Genomic DNA, 22885 nt, shown 5'->3' with positions numbered 1-22885 from the left:
ATGAAACTGCTTTTGATTAGTGCTTATCCTGGATGCAGTTTGTGCATAGTTTCCCGAAAACTGGAAAAAAAGCTCTGAGCATCTTGAGTTGTTCTAACAGCAATGCTTGGAGGGCAGTTATTGCACTCCTATACTTCTAAAGTTCAAGCTGGAATGTTGTGTCTGGCTTTGCCCCGAGCACTCTGTGCCAGAAGGACCTTTGGGCTCAGGGTCCCAGGACAGTCAAGGCTGCAGTACTTTGTGAGAAGAGGCAGAGAACATGGAGTTTCTTCTGCTTGGAGAAAAAATGGCTGTGGGGAGACCTAATAGCCATGTGCCCATATCTGTGGGAAAAACATCAAGGCGATATATGCCCCAGCCCTGAAGGTGCTTAACGTTGGATGGGCCCTGGGCAGCTGGGTCTAGTGGATGGCAACTAGCTCCCAGCAGGGGGTTGGAGCTGAGTGATCTTTAAGGTCTTTTCCAATCTAAACCATTCTATGAAAACACTGTTGATTTAAGGAAGTGATTGGCTTGCATTTGGTTCATTCTGATGTCTGATAAGTAACACTTTAATGCTTACCAATACAATGGTACCAGTTGGAGAAATACAGACAGCACAGAGGATCCATACTGCTCGGAGGAATGCTGTTCTTAAGTCTGAGCAGATTGAGACAATTGGAAACTGTCCTGTAATTTTTAAAGCTGTCCTGAATTCTTGCGCTTTCCATGTAGACCCTGGGGAACTGCTCACCATCCTTAATCCATAAGCAGCCCATTGGTGCTCAAAAAGAGTACCAGGAGAGCTACTAGTAGTCTATCAGATAAGAGCAGCTGTAGTTTAGGGCCCAAAGGCTTGCCATGCCTATATTTAAATTAAAAAATAAAAAGAGGAAGAAGAAAGAAGGAAGAAATCAGAAATCAGTTATATTTCATCAAAATTTGTTAATGGATGACCTAGACAGGAAAGTGTTAAATACTTCCTTACAGCTCAGCTATTTTTGTAGAAGCTGCTTCGTAGAAACATGTATGTTCCATATGTTTTCAGGTTAAAGATTACCCAAAGATGCAGTTAATATCCATGTCACATAGATAAGCCAGGGATGTATTTTATTGAAAGGCCTGGTTTTATAAGGGTTGTTGTACATAGGTCACTTAAAGTATTTATTGCCGTGAAAACTATAAGAGGAACAAAAAGCACAATAACACTGTTTGATAGAGCAAGTTCTCAGCTACAGAACACTATTTTTCAGCACAGACACCACCATCAGCTGTGCATTTTCATCAGCAACAAACAAGAGCCTGCATGCAGCATACATAGATATTTCCATCTCTAGGCTGCTGCAATCCTTTTCTTTCATCATACATTCCTACTTCAGAAAGCTTAAGAGTATTTTCAGACAAGTAATAATAGAAAGCAACTCCATTTGATAAATCACCAGAAACAAAAAAAGCATTTTCACAAGAAGGAAAAATATATTCTGCACCTTTATGTTAACAACTGGCTAACTGATTCTTAAAACTGATTTTTCACTATGTCTAGGATGTAATGAGTAGTAGCACTATTCTGAAATATATTACATATGGCATCATCATCACCTCAGTAGCACAACAGTCACTTTGTCAGATCTCACAGCTCTGAACACTTCTGCAGCACCTTTGGGCCATGTGTTTTTAAGTACAGATAACAATTCCAAGCTGTATGCCCACATCAGAAATGAAATAAATGATAGCTGAAATTATTTTACTTTGTTTTTTTCCCTTAGGGAAATATATATATATATATATTATATATATGTACTATTATATATATATATATATATACCATATTTTATATATATTATATTATATATATATTTATACACACAAACTTGTGTACTTCTCAGTCATGGCAAGAACAACAAAAAAAGAAACAGTGAATTGCTAAGGAAAGAAATCCCTTGCAGCAGTGTGGCTCACGTGCTGATGGCAGTGTTGGTGAAATCACCTTCTACTTCCTTTTCTTTATACGTTCATGTAATCATTGAATCACAATGGTTGGAAAAGACCTGTAAAATCATCTAGCCCAACTTACCACTAATAATGCCCAGTAAACGATGTTCTTAAGTACCACATCTCCATGGTTCTTGAACACCTCCATGGACAGTGACTCCACCACTTACCTGAGCAGCCTGTGCCAGTACCTCACCACTCTTTCAAATATTTTCCTAATGAACCTCCCCTAGAACGACTTGAGGCCATTCCCTCTCATCCTATCGTTACCTGGGAGAAGAGAGCAACTCCCACCATGTCACAGCCTACTTTCAGGAGTTGTAGAGGGTGAAAAGGTCTCCCCTGTGCCTCCTCTTCTCCAGACTGAACAATCCCAGTTCCCTCAGCTGCTCCCCCTAAGACTTGTGCTACAGACCCTTCACAGCTTCACTGCCACGCTCTGGACATGCTCCAGGGCTTCAGTGACATGATTACAGTCAGGGCCCAAAGCTGAACTCGGTACTCAAGATGCAGCCTCACTAGAGCTAAGAGAGGGAATATCACTTCCCTGCTCTTGCTGGCTGCTCTATTTCTGATGCAACCCTGGATGCTATTGGCCTTCTTGGCCACCTGAACACACTTCTGGCTCATGTTCAGTTGAATATCAACTAAGACCTCCAGATCCTTTTTCTCCACATAGCCTTCCAGACATTCTGCCCCAAACCTATACTTTTGCTTGGGTTTGTTGTAGCCAAAGTGCAGGACATGGCACTTGGTCTTGCTGAACCAGGTGGGTCGTCTTGTCATAGGAGAAGATGAGGCTGGTCAAGCACAGCCTGCCTTTCATGAACCTATGCTGGCAGGGCTTAATTCCCTGATTGTCTTGCACATGTCGTGTGATTGCACTCAGGATGATCTATAGATCCTGTAGTCCATGGTAGGGCTGCTGTTTTCCATCTATATCTCTGCAAAGCAAGCTGCACTTAATCTAAAACAGACACATCTAATTGCAGTAATTTGTGCATGCATGAATCCCAAGACTGCAAATTAAATTAGAATCCTTACCAGACAAAAGAGAAATGAGTAAATGAAGGTCACTTTGTAACCTTATATATTCTACAGCCGCCCTTTTCTATCTCCCAAAATAAAGTCTTCATCTGAATATTCAACTTTTATAAATAAATAAATATATATATATTATTCTGGCCATATTTTGAATTTCATCTAGACAATGGGCATGTCAGAGATTTGGGGATTTTATTTTGGTGGTTCTACCAGCTACATACAAATCTAATCTGGAGTTGTCATTATTCCGCATATCTGCACTGAGTCCACTAAGAGAATTAATACTGGGCACCAATTTTTGTCAGGAATAGATATATGTATATTTTCATACGGTTGGAAAATCAGAAATACATGGTAGTATATGATAATATTTTTCCTTTTCAACAGGAATGAAGTTGTTAGCTAGTTCGACTTACGTGCAAAGATTTAAATACTCTATTCCAACAAACACGCTTGTTTGACATAGGCATGAATGTTGTTTCCTGCATAAGGATATCTTTGTCCTGTCAAGGAGAACAGCAGCATATCCTTCCTTTTTCTCTCAGACATTTTTCTGGAAGAAACCTACTCACCTGCAGGGCAGAAGAAATATGCCATGTTTTACACAACACTAAGTAAATGGCCAGCCTGCCATACAGAACAATACCCAGCTTGTTTTCTCCAACTGAGATCACTGGAGTCACAACAGGCTGTCAGTCAGATCACATAGTGCCTCTTTATTTGCCCCAGAGAGCAGATTTAATCAGTGCCTTAAACATTTGAGAGAAAAGTTGGAATTGCTTCAAAAGAAGTGAGAAAGGCACCACGCTCCTTCTTCAGGTTTATCATGTTTAACTGGAATTAAACATTATTTGTAGATTCCTGATCCCATTTTTGAGATGTTGCATGCATTCAGAGTGCTTAGAATATCACAGCCACTTCAACCTCCAGTCCTCCTAAACTCTGGCACCTTGGTGGATCCTGTAGCATCCAACCGCGATGATGAGACCTCAACCCTGTTGATGAAACATGGCGAGAGTAACATCAGATCACCACCACTGTGTCAGGGATGATGAACATGTAGCAAAAAGCAGCTTAAATCTAAATATATGAAAAATAGATAAATTACTATTATTATTTCTCTGGTATGGAACTGGGGCAAACAGATTCCTTCGCAGCAACAGCTGACAGACAGAGAAATGAGCCGATGTCTTCCACATCCCAAATTGTGCTCTGTTTTTGGTTCAGTAACTGGGCCTTGACTAAGATAATAAAAGATGTATTCACAAAACTAGAAGACACAGCTGACACAATAAGTCAGTATTAAAGATTTGTAGCTGTGGTAATAGGACTGTTAGCTTATTTGATTTCATTTAACAATGTCAAGTCAGCATCAAGCTTGCAGCCTGACTAATGACTTTCAGGTTCTCCTTTGGGAAGGGAAATGAAGAAAATAGTTTTAATACCATCGCATTTTTTTGTTAAATCAGCATTCTAGTAACAGAGTGGTATGGATAAGAATTCTGAATTGCTTGGTTCTTCCATGTTGACCTGCTAGGTGTCCACTTAGGCAGATAGGGACGGTCATTTAAACAGGGAAAGCAATTCCCAGAGTGAACAAGCAAGTGTTGGTGTGTATCTTTTCTCAAAATGTTGGAACAGAAGGGGAAAAACAATAGAACAATGAAAGAATCAACACAACATACTGGATTTTGCTACTAAATGTTTTTCTGCCAAACCCATTTCTTACACTGAGGAGAAGGCTAAATGAAGTTTTGCTGCTGCCAGCCAGACAAAATTTTGAATGCCAGCATTGCAAATGAACAGGCATAAGCTGTTTTGGAGTAGGAAATCAGGATATAGAGTGGAAAAGAACAACTAGGCAAAAAGAAATACTATGCTACAGCTTGCAACATTTAGGATTAACTGGGATACTACAAATGTTAAATGCAGCTTGAGTAAATCCTGTTTTCTGCTGAAGTGTTCCTTATCCGGCAAATAGGTATTTATGAGCAACGTTCCCATAGGCATGATTTTTTACCTAAAAAGCATAAGTAATTCAGGCTTAAGAATAAATCAGGAAAGTCAGCTCCAGCCAGCTCCTGTTCCCTATCCTGCAGGCACACAGTGTGTGTGTCAAAGTGCACACTCCAGCTTTCCAGGCAGTCTAGAGCTGCTCGCATTTGTGTTTAAGCTTATTTCACCGTCAAGGTCTTGCATTTAGGCTCTGTTGTAGACAGCCTTAGAGTTCCCAGCACTGACAAGATGCCTGTGCCCCTGTGGCCCTGCACGCTGCCCTGCTGCCATTCAGATACTTCCAGACCCAGCATCCCTGCCAGTGCATGAACAGGGAATCGCAGCTGGTCAATTCTGTTAGGCTGCCTGGGGCCTTGAATTGCATTTACCTCCATTTTTGAAAGCCACGTGGAAAAAAAGCACTGCAGACAGCAGCCATCCACACCACATGGCTGCATGGCTGTAGTGAATAGGTTGGTGTTAGGCATGAAGGGGTCTGCATATTGGTCTCCTCCACTGCCCAGCCTCACTTTGATCCAGTACAACAAAGAGTATCTGAAAGCACTCAGCCCCACACCTGTCTTTATTTACAGTTAGCTAGTCTTATACATCCTAGCATTGTTTTTGAATTTGAGCTTTTGAAAAAAAAAACACTTCACTTTGACTTTACTGTTGTTAAATAAATCAGGGGATGTTTGGATTAGAAATTTAGATATAAGAAGAAATTCTTTACTTAGAAGGTGGTGAGGCACTGGCACTGCTGCCCAGAGAAGCAGTAGATGCTCCACCCTCCCTTGAGGTGCTCAAGCCCTGGGCAGCTGAGCTGTCGGGGGAGCAGCCAGCCCATGGCAGGGTTTGGTAAGTAGACAGCTTTAAGATCCATCTAACCCAAACTGGTCAGTGATTTTATTATATGACGTGATAGTTAATCAGGTGCCATAGGTCAGTAAGAGAGGTGCTGAAACATGGAAGAGTCACAAAGGGTGCTATTAGGGCTGTGCCATGAGGTACACTGTGCACTCCCTTCTTATCAGCCTGAGTGCGAATTTTGCAATACCTGAACACATAGCCAGACGGAGAACAGAATGCACATTTTTGCATAAGTGACTCATCTGATAAGAATGTTCTGGCATCATTGAGGATTTCATTAATGAAGTAGATTAATTAGGAGGTTGTGAAGGTAAAAGGGACACTAGATCTGCAAAGGTTCATGATGCAGACCGACAGGTCAATTAAGAATGTTTCAAGGAAACCCAGGACAAGAACTAGGAGATACAGGAGGCCGGAAAGGGGAAAACATTGGAAAAGGAAAACAGATATTTACATCAGACATAAACTCTATTTAATATTAAGTCTTACTTAGATGTCAACATCAGGTACAGTGAACTCCCTTATCTCATTAATTACTTTGGATGTGGAGTAATTACACATGAAGAGATTGTTTATCACAGAATCATAGAATCGTTCAGGTTGGAAAAGACCTTGAAGATCATCGAGTCCAACCACAACCTAACCATACCACCCTAACTCTAACAACTCTCCACTTGTTTATCAAAGCAGAAACCTCTCTCTCACTCTGGGACTGTTCTTTAGAAATCCTGAGCACAGTTTTCAGGAGATTTAAACTTAGTCCTATTAGTTCTTAAACTAAGAATGTCAGATTTGTTACTCACATTTCTGATGGACTTGGTCAATACGTGGTGTGATAAATTGTATTTGCCATCTAGTTCCTGATTCAATTCTTGAGTATAATAGAGCTGCGAGTCGTCAATGATTTTCTTAAAACATTTTTTCTTTCTTCATCATCTTCTCTCAGCGATATTTCTTAACTACAAAAGAGCAGAGTATTATGGCTTGAACAGATCAGCAGTGCACTAGAAAAATGACTTCACCAAGCAGATGTTTGTTCTGTAATGAATCTCTGCCATATTTTTTCCACTGAGCTTATATTTTTAAGGATGTAATTAGACTTAACAAGTAGTTGAAAGCATTCTTTTACTTTTGCCGTAAATATTTCATTCTCACCTTGTCCTTCTTCACTCCATGTCTGCTCCGTTCTGCGATGGTCTCAGTCTTTCCTGGAAGTTACACTATTGTTTCACAATTATTCATCTTCATCAAGTGCTTCTCTGGCTTTCCAATCATTCCACCTTTCATAACATTGGGACAATGCTAACCAGGGTGGTGACAGCTCAAACTAAACACACTGTTCCTAAAACGTGCCAAACCCAGTTCTGACAAGGGCAGACAGAACAATTGACCTAAAGGCTTCAGAGAAAGCTGAGGCTGCTTGTGCAAGCAGGTCACTATGGGGTCAAGTCTGATGTATGCTGATTCTTTCTCCTAGCCATATAACTGCATCTTCTTATGCCAATAGCATTCCAGCCAGTTTCAGAGCAGGACTCACATGCACACAACTGTTAGAGGAGATGACTTTTCTGTTGAGAAACACATAAAAATCAAGGCAAAATGGCTTTCTGCCACCAGTTCTGCTTCCTGCAGCTAAAGAAAACAATTCTAGCTTACAAAAGCTTTTGTGACTTGCATATGTACCCTTTCTTCAGGTGTAATGCTTACTGGCACACTTCATGTCAGCGTCAGCCCCAGGTTCTCCACTGTTAGGAACAAAGCATGCCAGAAGACACACCCTGCCCGTTTACACTGGCACTGTTCCCTGCAGTTCCTTTCCCATTTCCAGTTTTTTTCTGGTCTCTTACATTTTTGTCTGAATTGTTCAAGTTACTCCTTCACTCTGCTTGCTGGTATCTAGCAATTTCTGGCCAGGAAGTATTTCTGTATGGAGCAATGGTAGCTTATGTCTTTTTTTTTTTTTTTTTAATACAAAACAACTGCACTGCAAGTAGAGCACTTACCTGATGTGGTTGTCACAGAGTGAAAAAGTCCCTGAAGTATCTCAGCATGGAGAAACACACCAAGGTAACACATCCTGTTGACATGACTTGTAGCATAGAGAGTTCAATGCAAATCTGAAGCTTTCAAGTAGACTTTGAGGCTATCAGGATACATGAGGATAGGGCTCTGATTCCTACAGAAATACTAATCCTTTGCCAGGAGAAAATAGAAGATAATGGGGATGAGAGGTCTCTGTTATCATTTTTGCAAGAGAGTGGAATGCAAGACCTAATTGTGAATTTAGCTTAATTTTCAGTGGCAATTCTGGAGATGCACAATCAGGAAGTCACCTACAGTTCTCTTTTCACAATCCCAAAAATTTCCTATCCTTTGAGTTAAAGGAATTGATTTACTTGGGGTACAATCACTAGGCATGCATCAACCTGCCCATCTGAACTTTGTTTTGTGAAAGGTTAGTATTGTGCTAATAAAAGAACATTAACAAATACGGAAAGGAAAGTAGGAAATTGTATCTAGCCTGGGCTGTCTCAGTCAAAAAAATAAGTATTCATCTCTTTTGCAAACTGATTTCTTAGCTTCATGTGAGAGGAGCGAAGGAATTAACTGCTGATAAATAAACAAGTCAGTCTCATGGCAATTGCTAATGGGAGCGATTTGCTTTTGAAGATGCCATTCCTAAGAGAGATTGAATTTAACAAAACATCTTGCATTTCAGAAAAAACAACAAATCTCCTTTCACAGAATATGGACTAACTTTTCCTAAGGATCTAAAGCTTCAGCTCCCCCTGCCCCACCAAGGGTGCCACTTTTCAGGAAAGAAAAGTACACATAAAAACCTGTAGCTGCTCTTTGAGTTAAAGTAATATGCACGATTCTAACTTAGAATGTATCATCCTAATTGTAAAGAAAGCAATATAACTAAGAAGAGAGTCAAATAGGAAGAATTATTATTATTTTTTTTTTTCTCTCAATACAGGAAGCACTTACCTCAATTAGAAAACACTGTGTTGGGATCATTTCCACATTTGTCTAATTATAGAACAAGGAAATTAAAAAGTTTTTTGTTTTTTTTTTGTTTTTGATTGTACAACATTTTCAAAGAGACATACTTTCATATCCCCAATATATTAGATAACCAGAAGATCTCAGAGCTTACAGAGATGCTGTGTTGCCACCCTCTTCCCAGGTACCGTTGTCATCTGGGGTTGTGGCAGTACTGGGGGTTTCCACCCTCTGCCCCAGGACAGCACACTGCAAGTCACCATGATGATATGGGACAGGAACAAAGGTATTTTACCCATAGAAAGTCCCCGTTCTTCTAGGGAGCAAACCACAAAGCAGCTGCTTTTAGACACAGCACTTTGTTTCTGCAGAACGTAGGGAGTGCCCTGGAATCAGAGCTTTTCCCTCCACCCGAAGATAGGTTTGAGGCTGACCAAAGGAAATGCTCTCTTTGACATAGACTGGCTCCTGCCCATGTTACCTCATGAGATATTTGTCACCTGTCCAGCTATAAAAAGCAGGTGATAAGAACATGCCAGCATCTTGTACCAAAGGTTTTATATCAGGCAACAAAGAAAAAAAAAATCTTCAGTTAAGGGAGAAATAAGAGGTTAAAAGTGTGTTGATCTTTAATCAGTGTCCTGAGTACACCTTGTGGTCTGTGAAAGCCATTCTATTAATGAACTGTTGCTGCCATCTACTGAGCACAAAAACTGCATATCACACAGATCAACACAGCAGCTAGCTATGGAGCGGGAAACTGGTCACTTGGCTGAATTAAGGTTTTCACTAGAACAAAAGTATTTCTGTATAGAATTTCAGGACGTGCATCTACTTTAGACTGTACCTGTCCCTGTGGGAAGTACTGAATTCTTCTTTGGGGTTCGGAGCCACTGGGGAACTGAGAAATGTGAGTTTTGTAAAGAGCACCCAAAATGTGAAATACATTGCTGTTAGTAAGAAAGTTTGCACAGCTGCAGATTTTATTTTTTTTAAATAATGTTAATTTTCTTTGGTGATATCACATCAAACTCCATCTTTGGTGAACCTGAATTCTCATCCTCATATAAGTAGGGAGTTTCTAGTTGAAAAAGTGCTGGCATTGGCACTGTATTTCTTCCAGGATAATGAGGGGCAGGACTAAAGCCAAGCAGGCTGCCAAGGAAGTTCTCCTTGGTAGGAAGAGCTGTCACAGTCCCCTTGCTTTGCTTTGTCCAGAGACTGAGGCAGTTCTGGATCACACCAGAGGCTGCCACTGGGTTTGAACGGGGCATACATACATACACATATGCAAGTGTTGTTGTTTGTTTGTTTTTTTCCAAGAATAAAGCAGACTAACACACAAAAACAGCAACCAAGTCAGTAAGTGCAAGAACTACAATTCCATCATCTGGTTGCAATATAGAAGAAAACATGTGCAAGCACACATTGCTAACCTACAAGGACATTGATGGCCCTGCGGGTAAAGACAGCTCTATTAAATTCAATGTGAATTGGACACGTTTGTTTCAGAGATGTTTTTGGCTTGTTAAGGGATATCAGAAGGCTGGACATTGGGAGTGAAAAGTGGCAAAGAACAAGGGAGCTGCTGGTCTCAGCAGGCACTGCATTTGGCTGTGCACAGCATCAGTGCAAGAGCATGGTTTGGTGTAAGAAGCGAGACTGTGGCTGCAAGGACAGCTGCTCGTGTCTAAGGTAGCAAAGCGATTTAAAAGGATAAAATAAAATAGGAATCTGGTTCTTTTTCTCAATTTGAATTAGGGGAATTTAGGAGTGAAAGGACTGAATTCAACGGAATTACACTAGTGAGAAAAGCAAATTGGCGTCACCTGTGTCCTTCTGCAAAACCATATATTTCCATAGGAGGGAGCTTCTTGCCCACGAAGCCCACTGCTAGCGCGCAGGGAAAGGAAACAGCAGCGCTCCCCGGAGTTCTCCTGTTCTGCCAATCGTAGCCTGAGCCGCTGCTAGGAATTACAGCGAGAGCTGGTAGTGAAACGGTTAACAAATAATGATGATTGTCAGAGCTTGTTAACCGCAGTTATTTTCAAGACATATGTAAATGTGTATAAATACCTAAGTGTGGTATATAATCTAAAACATACTGTTTAAATCTATGAACGTTCCCGAGTTAATTTCACTATGAGAACGTTAGTTGCAGCTTCCTGGATTTACTGTGTTTGAATTCATACCCATGAACATTAAATTAAAATTAGTCTAAATATTTGTTGAGAATTAATCACCTGATAAATTTAGCTCTTTTTCATTGTTATGAATTATTCATCATCTCCTCTCCCTTCCGTTGATGTGTTTGGTTATTTACAAGAATTGAATTACCAGTTTGTGTTTCAAAATCTAACATTCCAGGTGATTTGTAAGGTGTTCCCCTTGGAAACTGTTCTTACCACGAGCATTTTACGGTACTTCTCTGCTTCTTGAAGAACTCACTGAAGTTTTTGAGAGAAGCATAAGTAAGTTCATACAGGAAATACTTTGCAACAAAATGTTTTTGTTTATGTCTTGCATGTATATAATGAATGCTGGCCTCAGTCCATCAAACCAGCCTACCCAGATTCCTCTGTAGGGTCTTCCTACCCTCAGGCAAATGAACACTTCCCCAAAACTTAGTGGCATCTGTAAACTTAGTGATGATCCATTCAATCCCCTCATCCAGATAATCAGTAAAGGCTTGAAACAGGGCTGGCCCCAAAACTGCCTCCTGAGGAGCATCTGAATTCAATGCCATTCACCACCACTTTCTGGGCCTGGCCATCCAGCCAGTTTTTTTACCCAGAGAAGAGCATACCTGTTCAGGCTATGGGCTGCCATCTCCTGCAGGAGAATGCTGTGGGAAACAGTGTCAAAGGCTTTGCTAAAGCCTGGGTAGACTACATCAAAACTTTTTCCCTTATCCAGTAGGTGGGTCACCTGATGAAAGAAGGAGATCAAGTTGGTCAAGCAGGACCTGCCTTTCATGAATCTGTGCTGGTTGGACCTAATCCCCGGGTTGTCCCTAAGAGCCCGTTTTGGCATGAATGCTTAGGAACAGTATTATGAAATACTGTGACTGCAGGAGCGAGCAGTTATGTAAAACTTACCTAACAGAGAAAACTCCTATTGCACAGTTTTACCATAGAGAATACCTGAGCTTGCCAAAGAGAAAAGATAATTCTGTTCCAAGGAGGTGTTTGCTCTTGGATGGCCTCAGGCAAGGCCAATTGAGAAGTTATCAACCATCAGATATTACGAAGAGCGGGAAAAAAAAACAACTTCTAAATGAAATTCTTGAGTGGATAGGAGCACAAATGCTTCACATTAGATAGGTCAAAAGCTAAGTGATTCGTGTGCACATAGGGGACTTTCTCAAACCATACTGCCTGCCTTCAATACAGACAGCAAAAGTCCACATTTTCTGAATGGAGTTTAAGTTCCCCCATCTACTATTGGAAGCCTAATTTCTGGCCACAGCTCATTAAATAAATCTTTGCCATAAAATAAATTGCAAGCAAACATCCCTTCTTTCAACTCACTGAAATAGATACCATGTTGAACTTCCCATTGGGTGATGTCTTTATATTTGTTGCTTTCAAACTCAGTTTGTTACTATTAATTAAATAACAAATCCGAAAATGACTTCTAAAATTATGAAAAAGCTAAACCAAATCCCTCACAACACACCCTCATGTGGTTAGTAACTGGTACCAGCACTCACAGAGCATCAAAGAGTTCTTTAAACAGAGACTTTCATCAGTGACGCTGCAAGGCTTCGTCTAATCTTTCATGATTTCCCATGCAGGAAGATCAAAAGAGAAAGAAGAGAATAGCACTGTTCCTTTGGAACAGTGCTCTGTGGGAAAAGTATATGTTTAGCTACAACGCGTGTAAAATGTAAGTGGGAAATTATTATTTACAAGAGATATATTTTAATAAACAACATCATTAGCTCCCTTTCTTTTCCTATAAGGAACAAGGATTTGTGCAGTTCAAAATCATGTCCAAAGCTCAAGAGATTTCTGGAAGAAAATGAAAAAGAATTAGAAAGTATCTAACATATAAGTCTTCAAAGCAAGAAGATCAATTTATGTTCATTTTTACTTACTGAAACACATTCTGCATATTTTATTGTTTCTGTCATCTTGTTAGAAGGCATCCAGAGAGTTTTCAAAGAACATTAAGTCCTACAAGTAAACAAATAGTGAATGGTAACGAAAGTACAAAAATGCAACAATCAATATCAGAAGTCGTGCTTGTAGGCTTTTGTTACATAAATTAATTAGATTAGTCAATCATTTTCTATTATTCTGCCACTGAGCAATAAGAATGTCAGAAGACAATCCAAAAATCTTTAGAGTTATGTTTTTCACCTAATAAATCCAAAATATATAGGTTGCTGGTATTTTAGAGCAGTGAATAATTTAAGTAGGTTTGCCCTTTTATGTATATTTTGTGTTGTACAAATCCTTGACGGCTGAAACCATTGCACATGAATATTAACACGTTAGCGTCAAAAGCAGCACAAGCTCTTTTTAGGCAATGGTTTGACTTTTCACTGTGTGTATGCCTTTGTAAAGTCACAGCCAACAGCAAGGACCTCTTTGGTCGCAGTCTGTCCAGCTCTTGACTACCTCTTGATTTTTCATACTTACGATGAGAAAGCATGCACCGATCATCACTGCCTTGATTTTCACGTCAAGATCTACTGGGACCTGGATCCCAAAGTTGGCAGTGTTGGTAAAGACATTGTTTACAAATCCAGACCAGTACTTGGAAATTTTGCCAATCGTCGACATTTCATTGAGGGCTTTTACCTGCACCAATTTAAAAATAAAATAAAATAAAAGGAATAAGCCTAGGTGTAAATAAATCAAATACGCACTGATTATATCTCCACAGAATTAATGACTCTGCCCTGACATGCAGAGTACTCTATAGTTGTCAGGCTGTTCTTTTCTTCTTGTCGTTGAAATGCTCTACGAGTGTCAGATTTGACTATAGGGATGGCATACAAGAAAGAGTCTCTCTTGCAAATTTGGAGACATCAGAATCTTCAGAGCTGACAGAAAAATGGGGGGAAGCAATTATGAAAGTTTACACCACTTTTGCTCTTCTTTCACAAGGATTTTTTTTTTTTCCAGATTCAGATATGCTCCAAGTCACAGCAGCAGCACTGCTGTGGTCTGCTGTCTCCTGCAACTGACGGATACGTTCTTGATTGCAAATTCCTCACACAATAACAAAATTAGGAACATTACCTATTGAAGTCTTCTGATGTGGCTAGAAACACAGAAGTTCTCTTATGATTATGTAACTAAGAGGAAGAGCTTTGTTTACATCAGAAAACTGTTCACAGTTTTTTCAACAGTCTCTCATTCTCTTTCATACCCTAAGTATCTCAAAGGCTCTTCCAAATTACTTTTTTTTTTTTGTCCTGACAAATGAAGATAAATGGATGCAGAATTGTCAATCCCATCCAGAAGACATCTGCAGAAATCTGCATGTAGAAGTTTGGAACTCCAGTGCACATGGTTGTGATTCTGTTCCCAAGTTATTGCAACATACGTAATGTCTTTAAGAGTAGAATGACAGGGTTTTTGATTAAAAATTTCACTTAAAGCAGCAAAACCGTAAAATTCTTAACACTCATAAGTAACATACCTCAAAGTCAACATCTTCAAAACAGCCACAAGTTGCATATGGACCAATTATTTTTAGTACATCTTCTTTACTTTCATTCTGTATTGTAAACTTAGGCAGAAACGGGTCCCAGTTCTGTACAACGTAACCAGCTACTGTACCTGGTGGGGACTGAACTTCTAACTAGCAAACAAAACAGAATAAAATCTTATAAACTAATTTTATATTAGCATGTTTTTCCATAATACTTTATAATTTATGCGATTACAAACTATTCATTTAATGCAGTTGTGTATAATTTTACCAAACCACGAATGGGACATCTAAGGCGCTTTTAAATACAGTGAACAATAGAGAACTCAAAAGCTGCACTAGAAGCTATCATTTTAAATCAAACGTAAGATTTCATAAAAGTTATACACTGTGGTGAAAAACAAAAAGCCTGTAATGTGTGAGTATCCCATAGGCTATTTTCTGCAGTAATTGTGCTACCCAGGATTCTTTCTTCTGAAAATCTGGATGCAGAACTGAAAATATAGGTAAAAAGTCTCTCTACAAAACATTTTCATAAAATAATATCTATGAATGCAAATCAAAATTAAGGAGAAAAGATCTTATTCTTGATAGGATCTGTTTTTCACTCAAAGCAGCTGATTTTTTGCAATTTTCCATGGCCTTGGAGAGGTGGAGCCCTGACACAATACACCAGCTTCCCCTGAAGCTGCTTCCCAGGCTCAGCCTGCACTGCCAGCCCCAGGAAAAGTCCCTCCTTCCCACTCTGTGCTTGCAGTGAGCGATGCACATCCACAGCACTAAGTGATGTCAGTCTAAGCTGGGTGAGCAGTGGCTCAGGGCCGCCCTAAACAGAAGGAGATCTGTGTTATCAGATGCAGGAGTCTATTTGGGATGCCCATGAGAGGCATGCTTGGCACATTACTTCTAAATTACTTCTAAAAGGGCCTTGTTTATCAATAATGGCTTCTAAAGGAAAGTCTTTGGGTTCTTCTCTCACTCAGACTGTTGCATCAGCAAGTGCAGAAGCAAAAAAAGAAGCTGCCTCCATGCAGCCCAGGCTAGGTCAGGGCTGGGAATTCCTTCCTGCCATCCTCACTGAGGTCATGCAAGGCTTAATTAATGCAGAGCACATGCAGTGAGATGCTTGAACAAAAGGCAATTAGGCAACACTCACCTCTTGCAGGAAGCAAGGGAACCAGCAGCTGTTGCATCTCAAGGGTCTATTCACTGTAATCACCTCTCGGCCAGTGTTATCAGCAATCCTTATGGTGAAAGACCTTATAGGTGAACACAAGTTACGATTGAAGCAACCATTTTCTTCCACTGCAAAGTAAACTCTTTGTCCCAAATGGTTTTTAATCTCATATTTGCTGCAGGTCTCTGTGCCAAGTATGGCTAAAAAAGCCAAACAAGTTGGATGTTACCTTAGCATAAGATTAGATTACAAAGAGCCTCTGCCAAGACTCACCGAATTCTGCTCTGCATACATATTTACAGCTGCAGTCTTCTCTGTGGTATTTACTCTAAAAAACTATGAACAGAGACTGTTTAAAAATTGTTTTTAAATGGTGACATAAAGAAAACGTATGATAATAATGTAATAATCGTGTCAAGTTCTATTTTGAAAGAACATTTAGATCAAAGACTTTAATCTGCCGTAAACTGCAGTACATATCACAAAACAGAATTCATACACTGAGTTTTGGTTTTGGCTTTTCTTCGTCTGTACACTGTGAAAAATATTGATACAAGGTTATCCCACTTCAACGACACAACTTTCACTCAGAGAGGTGCCCAAGAATCAGGCCAAAACTTCTCGAATAGGAGAAATACAACTGAGGAATACATTTTAAGGTGTTTTAATTGTTGAACATGAAATTTTGCAGAACCATGTAAATCAAACTATAATGCTGTATTTAATGCTTTCTGATCTTCCTTACTTTCTTCACTTGTAGCACATTCATCATTGTTTAAGACAATAACCATCTTTCCAATCCATGGAAAAAATTGAATCTCTAGTAACTTTGAGGGAAGGATTTTAGGGCTTGGGCACTGTAACTTTCCTCTCTTCATCTCACCACACTAACACCATGCTGGAAGCCTGATGGAAGGTCAGCATGAAGCTGGGCTTGGAAGCCCTTTAGAGACAGCAGTAGTTGGAGCACAAGAGTTATTAACAGCATACCTTCAAGGAGCTCCACCTGCTGATGAATAATGATCCGGTCAAGCTGTTTCAAAAAGAAAGAACAAAAATATAAGCTAGTGGGTGTTAGAAGGTCTGAGGCTGCTGGTGATCACCTGTCTCTTTGCATTCCATTCCTTCCAGAGTTCCCCAAAGAAACCCCCTGCTTGAAACCATCCTCACCTGTCATTTGGTTACAAACTGCCACTTTTCTGTGCTTACTGTCCCTCCGACATGCTCTGCTTTAGGAAATAATAATTAGTATTGCAAAACCTTAATTTCAGCCTACCTCCCAACGTTATGTGACTTTTTAATGTATGTTTTATGTGCATTTTAGGCTTTGCTGGTTTCTTCTCCTTAAATTCCAGATGGGCATCAGACGCCTAATGCTGAATTTTGCCATTACTCACAGCTGAAGACAGAAAGTTCATGACAGACATCTCAGACCTGCATGTCACAGCTCTCCAGCATATGTATATTTCACAATTGATAAATATTGTCTTGTACACATTCAAACTGTTGTAGCAATTTATCAGTTCCAGTCATCTCCTGCAGCTAGTTCAGACAGCAAAGAAAAGCTGGTAATAAATAAACTTCCAGATCCCTTTCATTAATCTCTAAAATGTGCATGCCAGTAATTGAAATAATAAAAAATATTTGGACTTAAAAATCTTCTCCCAAGAAGCTTTGCTGTTTGTCATTTAGATTTCATGAGATATGAGAAGCCTTGGAGCTCATGGGAAGTTAGTGCAGAGCTCTGCTGATGAAAAATGAATAAACAGGTTAAAGATGGCAGAGCTATTTTAATATTTCAGTATTGATTTTAATATGGATTTCTTTCCCCCACACAGGCTTTCACGGAGGAAAGAAAAATAATGAGCTTGAACTGCTAAAAACTTAGAGTGATTTTGCACTGCATATCAGTTTGTTGTGAACAAAGCATAGGCAATGTTTAGCCAACAGGCAGCACCATTTGTTTGACTTGTTTGTTTTGCCTTGTTTCTGAAAGGCAACCATTCTGATGCATCTTTCACTGAGGCACTCGTGGATTAAGGAAATTCTGCGTTTGTATTTGAAAGCATGGAAAGCCCTTTGCTTTACATAGGTCTCAGTACTCTTGAGCTCTAATGTGCTAAAATTCCTTATGCAAAGCTAACTCTTAGCATTTAGTTTTGTGGGCATTAAATTTACAAAACATCAGTCTGACCAAGTCTAAACTAAGAAGCTTCTTACAAAACTGGTAAAGCCTGAATTATTGCACAACACAAGGTTGAGCTGCTTGGAAAATTCTCACGTCTCTTCTATCTATTCCTTCTCTGGGCAAAGGGTGATCCATCACTTTTGAAGTGGATCCCACACAATTCCCAGAACTACAGCTTCAATCTGAAAGTTAATCACATTTTTTCGGGTAACCTGTTTTGTAGTAAATTATTTAGAGCGTCACTTTTGTGATGATTATAGAAAGCAAGTTCAGCAGGGCAGAGGCAGTTTATCGCCAGGCTCTGAAGCACCTCAAAGAGCCAAACCCATCGCTCCTCAGCCCGACTGACTTCAGTGTGCATTTGCATAGTGACAGATGTTTTCTGTTCCTCTCACCCAGTGCTACACGCTGTGCCCTAGAGTTCCTGTTTAGCATAACGCTGTGGGGATCTCTACGAGATTCACTGGGGCTGGATCCTGCTTTCAGAGGCAAGTATGTTATGGCCTTATTAAGAAATATATTCAACTTTCTCAAATAAAACTATCCAGCTATCTTCCCTGCTCCTGCTGGAGATAATCCCAGAACCTCATTTCTATTTGTTATCTTCTATTTATTCACAGCCACTTTCTATATAATCCTTCTTCTGTTGAAATCATTCTTTAAAACAATGCCTTTTTTTTTTTTTTTTTTTTTCCCCCCACAGGTTGTTTTCCAGGGATGACAGCTGTCAGAGTTCCTTCTCTGATAGAATTTTACTTTAAATAAAAATGAAAAAATTGCAGTCCTGTTTTAAAGCAAGTTCTCTATTCCCTGCGCCCTTTAGATGTCACTTCTCTGTGCCTCTGTGTGCTCCAATTGGGAACCCACATCCATAATGCACACAAAACCAGAAGCAAACATGGTATGCTCCATCAAAAATCCCCAGTTCAGCTAGAAATACTTTCCACCATTTATATGAGAGGTTCTGCCTGCAAGTTCTGGTGCAGACCGTGGGTTTCCAGGTCTTCCTCTGGCCAGAAAAGGGGACACTGAGGGCCAGGCTGATGCCCTACCTTCACAAATGCAGTCTCACAGGGACCCAAACACACAAGGACCAGGAGTCATCTCAGGAGTGAACTGAGAGTAATTAGTAAGGGCTGCAGCACAGAGACATGGTTATTGAGCTGAGAATGAAGACTTTATGTCAGATGTAATCCTTTCATAAAATGGAGTAATAGAATTTGCTTACCCACGTTGTACAGATAAAGGTAAGGTGTAATTCGTGTTCATGCAGAAAGCTGAATGTGTTACCTGCCAAGTATTGACTATCACAATCACTTTTCAACTAAAAAATGTAGCTCCACAGTCTGTGAACAAATGCTCCTGTAATTGACAACACATATCATTTTGTGCACAGGCTCCATGAAATGAAAATCATAACTCCACATGAAAGATGGTTTCTGAAAGGTCTCCCACTTTTGTTAACTGTCTTATGTTCCAAATAGAAAATGCATTCAATTTCTGCCTCTATACAAAACTACAGAAAAGCATATTTTAAATACAGCCCTCAAGTCATGCATCAGAATCACAGCCTCATAACTAACTACTCCTCAGCTCCCTCTTCTCTGCTGTACACTGTTTGGGCACTGCCCCTTTTCTGCCTCACAGCCCAAAACAGAGGTGCAAGTTTGCAGCTACTCAGGCTTTCTCTTCATCAACTTGAGAACTTGCTTCTCCCTCTCAGCTGGAGAGCTTTGTCCTTGTGGGCACGAGGAATTTGCTCCAAAGACCTCCATGTTCCTCAGGGAGAGGGGTGTGATTCCCCCACACTGCTGGTTTTAATCAACCAAACAAATTCTGAAGTCAGCCAGGAATTTGGCACTGGTTTCCCTTAAGGAGCTGGAAAGAAACTGGAGGGACAATGAGAGGTGTCATAGTATGACTTAGAAAAAGTCCTAGAGAGAAGAAAATCATGTCTGGGGGCAAGGAGAGCTGCATGCACAGCAAATGGATTTCTGCAGAGATGAATAGCAGCAATGAAAGAAGAGCTTATAATTTGTACATTCTTTATCTTATAGTAAATGTCAAACAACAGAAAAGCCTCTCCATATCCAGTTTCCCCTCCCCAAGAAAAAACCCCAAACACTCCCACCCCTCAACTACCAAAGGAGTCCATGATGAAACAGAACAGTTCCAGCACTGGGAAAGATTCTGGACCTGGTTCAGGTACTCCAGTCCAGGTGGTAAGTTATGCGTGTGTGAGGCTTGCTTCCAGGGGCCTGCAGGCTCAGCAGGCTTGTCCTGCTCTGGCAGGTCAGAAGAACCAGGGAGGTAGTCCTTAAAGACTGGGTTTGTTTGTCCTTCAGATTCTGCAGGGGGAAAAAAAAAAAAAAAAAAAAAAAAAAAAAGAAGAAGAAAAAAAAAAGAAATGAGCAGTGCCAAACAGCAGCCGGTAGAACTGGGACACCAGCATCACATTCTGCCTGTGCCTATACCAGCATCTAAGCTCAGATGAGCAGCAAGCACCTTGGCCGTCTGCTGCAAACTGGTCTCAGTGCCAGCACCTTCCCACCGCTGCAATAACACTGGCTCTGCTCGTGCAGCACGTGCCAGCTGCAGCTCTCAGCACATCTATGGTAAGTCCTCGCATTAACCAAGCCCCTCCGCCTCGGCAGCAAACAGTCACCAAACCATCTTTATCTCCTACGTGACAATACTCAGGCATAGCACGGACTGAGCTCCAGAAGGAATTTTGGGTTTAGGTCTGAAGCTGCCTTTTGCAGTTGTGTGTTTAATTGAGGTCCTTTAGCTTTATTTGAACCCACTGTGGCTGATTCATCGTTTAATCATATTTTGATCTTAATTTGCCTTTGCAGCCACTGCTTTCCTTCAAAGCCAGAGACCACAGGAGGAAGAAGAAACTCCTTTGAATTTGTAGCTGGCTTTTAAAAATGTATAACTGGCAGATAAATATTTTATATGCTCTTCTGCATCATTTTACCTCACAGGGTTCTGTTACTGCCGTAACTCTTGTTGTTACATGAAATGCCACGAAGTGGCCGAGTGTTAGTGTTATTCTCAGATAATAAAAAGGAAAAAAGACAACAAATTGCAGTTCTACCTGTCAAATTTTAAGCTATACAAAAATCAAACGTAAATGCATTAAATATTGATGACAACCTAAGCTACTTTGAGGCTTTGTCTATTTTCATGGCTGCTTCCTACTTCATTTACAGTGCAGGAGAACTTAAAAGTTACGACATGATGCAGTGAGCAATCTGCAGAGGTGCTGGTTCCTAACAGAAGCATATTACCAAGTTCCTTCGTTATGAAAACTGTATTACAGAACATGACTATTTTGTTGCTCTTGTTAAGTACTGTGCATTAAAATATACAGAACCAGATCTCTTTTACATGGCTAAATATAAGCAAAACGTATACTTTTCCCTTTGGGGAAAAACGTATATTCCAAGAGTACAACAATGCTCTAAAATCCGTTTCCTGCTGCATAACTTCTAGTGCTATAAATACTGAAATGTCTGAAGTATCTGGTGGGGGAATAAAGGGATAAGTATTACTTTGCTGGAGCTCCCTGGGCCAGCATCTGCCTCCGTACGTCACACCAGGGCAATCCCTGTGGGGTTGCATTCAGCTAAGAAAAAACAGATTTGTGTCCTTCTGCTTAGCTTTTGGATTTGACTGCATGGAAAAAAATGAATGCTGATGGCTTGTGAGAGCAGCATATTCCCGTGTTTATCTACAGCCCTGAACAGCCAAGCGCTGCAGCTCAAAGAGAATACGTGACAGAAATTAACCTAGAAAGAAGTAATCTGGTTGCATTCATTTATTCTTCAGATATTTATTTTTCCTGCAAAACTCTAGTCAGTTTTGAAAGTGAAAAGCATTTGCTGATTTCATATTTTCAGAGTGGAATAGGAAAGAAGTGCGAAATCTGTGTGAATCTTGGATCAGAATGTGCCCTTCCCATGCAGACCATACTGACAGGTTTAAGCACAAAGATACAAGCACCATTTCCTGACTGAATGTAGATACAAACATTTTGTAATGCACTTTATTCAAATAACACTCCAGTATAGATTTTAGTCTCCTTAGGAGCCTCTTGAATACTGAAAAATTAAAAGAAGCCCAAACAACCGTGCTTTGGCTGCTGTGGTTTTAGCCTGAAACTCTCATTTCATCAGACTGCTGATTGCTGGAAATGTACAAGACTGTAGTTTTCTGTAAACATGATCTAAAAATAAGGACTATAGATGCACTTACCTTGAGAGGCCATGAAGCTTCCTGAGTTACTTCTTCAAAGGAAGCCAGGTTAAAAGAAAAGGCTTTTCTTGTTGCAGCAAAGAAAAAAAGAGCACAGCATGCACAAAACTTCAGAAGGTGTCTGTCTACTTCATATCAGCTTACAAAGAACTGGAGGAAACGTATTGCCTTTCTCATGTTCCAGAACACTGCATTTTATGTCGATGGACAACAGGGGGAGATGATGCTAGCAAACAAGAAAAACATTATTCATTTCAAGTCGTTTGCACCAATGGAAAGAGGAAGAAGTGTTTTGTGCATACAAAGAGGTAAAACTTCGATGTACCCACTGGGAAACAGAACGCATTAAAGCTGCAACTCCACTTTATAATGTATGTATGTATTCTGTGACTATACAAATTCTGCCTTTATAATTCAATATTTATGTTTCGATTTCTGCAGGTATGCTGCAAGGACAGAGGAGATGTTACCTGCATCTTCCCACTGCTGGCACCCACACAACACATCTCGTGCTCGGAACAGAATGGGCTGTGTGGGCTTTTTCCCTGCACTTCCCTGTGGGGCTCAGTCTCCCCTCCCCAGGACTTCACCCCCGGGAACAGCTCCATGCAGCCCCTCCACACCCCTTGGGCTTCACTGCTGATCACTGAGAAGTGCTTAAACAGACATGGAAAGTGAAACGGGCTGTCTGTGTCCTGCTGCGGGCG

General features: G+C 40.3%; 1 protein-coding gene across 1 annotated transcript; it reads right to left on the bottom strand.

The window, feature by feature from the left end:
• Nucleotides 1–13025: 13025 nt before the first annotated feature.
• LOC122161439 (phospholipid scramblase family member 5-like) lies at nt 13026–22191 on the bottom strand. The gene is made up of 7 exons (XM_042820882.1): nt 22179–22191; nt 20115–20266; nt 16721–16763; nt 15710–15930; nt 14542–14703; nt 13533–13694; nt 13026–13064 (listed from the first exon to the last, which is right to left on the bottom strand). Exons 1-7 carry the CDS (start codon nt 22189–22191, stop codon nt 13026–13028), a joined length of 792 nt encoding a protein of 263 aa, XP_042676816.1.
• Between the last annotated feature and the right edge of the window lie 694 nt (nt 22192–22885).

Source organism: Centrocercus urophasianus, unplaced genomic scaffold (assembly GCF_019232065.1).
Source record: "Centrocercus urophasianus isolate 14NV4802_14NV808 unplaced genomic scaffold, USGS_Curo_1.0 seq_19, whole genome shotgun sequence".
In the NCBI taxonomy this organism is placed as follows: domain Eukaryota; kingdom Metazoa; phylum Chordata; class Aves; order Galliformes; family Phasianidae; genus Centrocercus; species Centrocercus urophasianus.
This window is presented reverse-complemented; position numbering and strand designations above follow the sequence as displayed.

What these genes read in the sequence shown, in the direction of transcription:
- LOC122161439 (XM_042820882.1), bottom strand. An exon ending in GACTGGAGTACCTGAACCAG is followed by an intron (nt 16,764 to 20,114) that starts GTCCAGAATCTT and finishes TTTTTGAAACAG; the next exon opens with CTTGACCGGATCATTATTCA. An exon ending in GCAGGTGGAGCTCCTTGAAG is followed by an intron (nt 15,931 to 16,720) that starts GTATGCTGTTAA and finishes TGGCTTTTTTAG; the next exon opens with CCATACTTGGCACAGAGACC.